The sequence below is a fragment of the Corylus avellana genome, chromosome ca7 (assembly GCF_901000735.1).
Source record: "Corylus avellana chromosome ca7, CavTom2PMs-1.0".
NCBI classification, from domain to species: Eukaryota; Viridiplantae; Streptophyta; class Magnoliopsida; order Fagales; family Betulaceae; genus Corylus; species Corylus avellana.
In genome coordinates this window covers 26904619-26908255 of record NC_081547.1, presented here as the reverse complement: position 1 = coordinate 26908255, position 3637 = coordinate 26904619, and the positions used below count along the sequence as shown (strand labels likewise).

The 3637-nt window shown below is 32.8% G+C and overlaps 1 protein-coding gene across 1 annotated transcript; it reads left to right on the top strand.

Annotated features, from left to right (window-relative positions):
- The first annotated feature begins 1593 nt into the window (after positions 1–1593).
- Positions 1594–2710, top strand: LOC132188084 (uncharacterized). Its single transcript, XM_059602495.1, has 2 exons — positions 1594–2366; positions 2444–2710. Exons 1-2 carry the CDS (start codon positions 2130–2132, stop codon positions 2708–2710), a joined length of 504 nt encoding a protein of 167 aa, XP_059458478.1. The 5' UTR covers positions 1594–2129.
- The last annotated feature ends 927 nt before the right edge of the window (positions 2711–3637 follow it).

The following is a 3637-nucleotide window of genomic DNA, read 5'->3' as shown; positions in this document are numbered from 1 at the left end:
TTTATTCTTGTGATTTTTTGTAGGGTATAAAATTGCTGAAGGCTTCTTTGTAATTAAAGATTGTTCTGACTAATGTCTTCCTTCGGAAAGAGATTCCACTCGATCTAAAACTTTAATTTCTAGTTGCAAGAATTGTGTTGAATTATTTATCCATAATATTATCTGTGGGATTACTATATTGTTTGCAATCATGTTTTTTTCTCATTACCCTTATTCTCGACGAAAAGTAATGTATACGTCGTTGTTTGGATGAGAAGTCAAATTCTAATCTGTGTACTAAATTTCAAAAGCCAATGTAGTTATGGATGTTTTGATCAGTACTTCAAATTTGTGCCGATGTGAATTTTATGTAAAAAAATAAGGTAAATCGTTGAATTTTGTTTTAGATAAGGTTGTCAAATTTGCATAGAAATTTGTTATAAAAGTTGAAGAGAAATGTTACACATACATTTCTTGCTCATTTATTTTGTAAATCAACATACATATTAATTTCCGATTAAAGGTTTATAGTAAATCTACTCTATTATTTGTGCTGATTTTTTTGTGAATCTGCAGTACTATTATTTTGTCAAATTTATAATAATCTTATCTAGGACTCTAAATAAACCAGTTTGTTCGACAATCAGTTCGATTTAACTTGACCCAAACTTGAACTTGTTATTATATATACAAACCCGCTTGCTATTGTAGAAATCCGTTCAGTTAGTTAATGATACATACCTGACTGTTGGATTAATTACCAACTTGACCTTGTTCATGCCTCGCCTAGTGAAAAGTAGTGGATTAATACTTAATAGCTTGTTTTCACCTAATATATATTTTTTTTTTTGGAATATATTTTTCCCAATTTGGGACTTTTAGTTTCGTCTAAACCGAAAACATTTTACACTTCTTTTTTATTTAAAATAATAATCCCATCATCTATATATTCCTTGTCTCCGAGAAATGAACCGCTTTGAAGATTTTAAAATGTGTCAATTTCAGTGCATACTTAGTTGCTAAGTGAACTGCTTAATTCCAACTTAATGTTTAAAAGCATTCCCAAATATTTTTGGGAATTAATTCTTTAAGGATTAGTGGCCGCTGTAAATCCCCTTTCCTCACATTAATCACAAATCAATTCTACATTACTAAAAACAAAATTCTATCCTTATCACAAAATTAAATTCTTGGCTCAAAAGTAAATCTATTGCATGCATATATCTAAAGGTCGAGGAAACTGTACGTGATGGTGAAATTTGAGAAAAGAACTTTATTGGCAACCAATTAAGCTACTTTTATTAGTGCTTAGTCGAATATGGAGAAAAGAATTTAAGAAATTTTCGTAAAGAGACATACTTTATAGAGAATCGGAAATAGTTCTCGAAATGTCAATTACAAATAAGTTATCTTCATCGATTTTATTCCTCCTATTTTTTGGATTCTTATGATCTCCGTAGCATAGAATTTGATTCAGACTGTTTCTGGGAATCGCTTGAATGCGAGAATTAAACATGTCGTTCCAACCCTCGTGGCCGACAAAAGTAAAGCAATTGTACGAGGTCGAAGAAATTCGTGATGGTGAAATTAAAGTTTTTTTTATAGGAATTTTTTTTTTTTGTTTTTTTTACTAGTTGGAGAAGCGTAGCTTATGATAAAAGCCACTGGCCAGAGAGAATTCTGTGTAGGCCAAAGAGTTGTATAAAAGCCAAACTAGCCAATAGAGGGCACAAAGCTAACATGGCAGCAACAAAGGTAAGCCTGAAGCTTTTTATAGAAAAAAAGAGCCGTCGAGTGCTGTTTGCTGAGGCAGACAAAGAATTTATTGATTTCCTCTTCTTTATTTTCACTCTGCCGGTGGGAACTATCACCCGGGTCTTACAGAAGCAAAACATGGCAGGCAGCTTGAATAGCTTGTACGATAGCATAAAGAGTCTGAGTGATATTTACTTTCAGCCAGGCCAAGATAAAGACTTTGTGCTAAATCCAAAAGTAGCCATTTCCGGTGTTGAAGTCCCTCTCCTCCTGCCAAGCGTTGATGAGCAGTCATTACAGCTGTAACAACCGAGAAATTTTATAAGTGCGGAAACCACCAGAAATGTACGTACGTGGCAGTGGCTAATGACCAGAGAACAATTTGTCCTTCGTGCATGAATACAATGAACTCTGAGCTAAGATACGTGGACTACCGACCAAGGGATATCAAGGCATCCTCCTCAAGTGAGGGAGGTTACATGAAAGGGTTGATTACTTACATGGTGATGGATGATCTTGACATCAAGCCCATTTCCATGTCCACCATCTCTGCTATCTCTTTACTTATCAAATTTAATGTCAAGGACGTAGGAGCTGTTGAGGAGAAGGTGGTCGATTTTGGCATTGATGAGGTATATATATATATATCAATTGCTCATTTATAGTGGAAAATTATAACTATTTTGCTCCTTATTTGGTTTATTTTTAGGGTGTGAAATTACTTAAGGCTTCTATGCAATCAAAAACCGTTTTGACCGATGTCTTCCTTCAAGCAGAGACCGCTGGATTTGGAACTTTAATATCTAGGTGCAAAAATTGTATGGAAACAATGGAATTATTTATCCATAAAATTATCCGTGGGATTACTATATTGTTTGCAATCTCGTTTCTCATTGCCTTTATAGGCAACGAAGATTGTATGCGTCGTTGTTTGGATGAGCACAAATTCAAACTCAAATTTCAAAAGCCAATGTAGTTATGGATGATTTGAGTACTTGGAATTTGTGCCAATGTGCTTTTATGTAAAAGAATAAAGTAAAACTTTGAAGTTTTTTTAAGAGTAGAATGTTAAATTTGTACTAAAAACAAAATATATCTCTTGCCCATCTCTTATTCACCCCTTCTGTAAATCATCACGCATGTTAGTTTCAAAGAAGAGGTTTATAGTAAATCCACACTATTATTTTGTCAAATTTATAGTATTCTTATATTCCAGGGATAATCCTGAGTTTGGATGACCTCTTTATTGTGGTGTTTGACCCTTGATGTAAAATTGAGGCAAATTTTGTTTGGATTACCAACCTAGCATGTTCCTGCCACGCCTAGCTACATGATAATTGCCAACATGTCATTCAATGATATAATTTATCATTGAATTTGTGTGGAGTCCACGTGAGCTCACAAAGTTAATGGTTGATACTTGATATATTAAATTTGTAGAATGAGATGAGAAAAATATTAACGCGAATCTTTCATCTTTATTTGGTTAGCATCCATTCTTAGGATTTATGAATAATTATTCCCGTGAGAATAGTCATTCTCTTAAGAAGATGAATAGTTATTTCTCTAGAAAATGAGAACATGTACAATATCTATTCCTACATAAATATACAACGTTTTTTCCAAAGAAATTCACATTATTTTATTTTCTTTCAATTTTATTTTATTTTATTTTTTTTTTTTTTTAATAAAGACAAACAAGCCCTAAAGTATTTTCTTGGAAAATGTTTGTCATCGTCCTCAACAACCATATATGCATGTGTAATGGGATACAAATATCCCAAATCTTAAGTAGAACCCATTCTTGAAAATCGGTATAAAATGAGAGGGTTTCCAATAACTTATATACATAGTTAATATTAGACTTAACCCATGAAAAATGAAACATCAACCTCCAAGAAAA

Bases quoted from the DNA above. Each gene is read 5' to 3' on its own strand.
- LOC132188084 (XM_059602495.1), top strand. From the start codon at position 2,130: ATGAATACAATGAACTCTGAGCTAAGATACGTGGACTACCGACCAAGG. The intron at 2,367-2,443 runs GTATATATATAT...GTTTATTTTTAG, and splicing joins TCGATTTTGGCATTGATGAG to GGTGTGAAATTACTTAAGGC.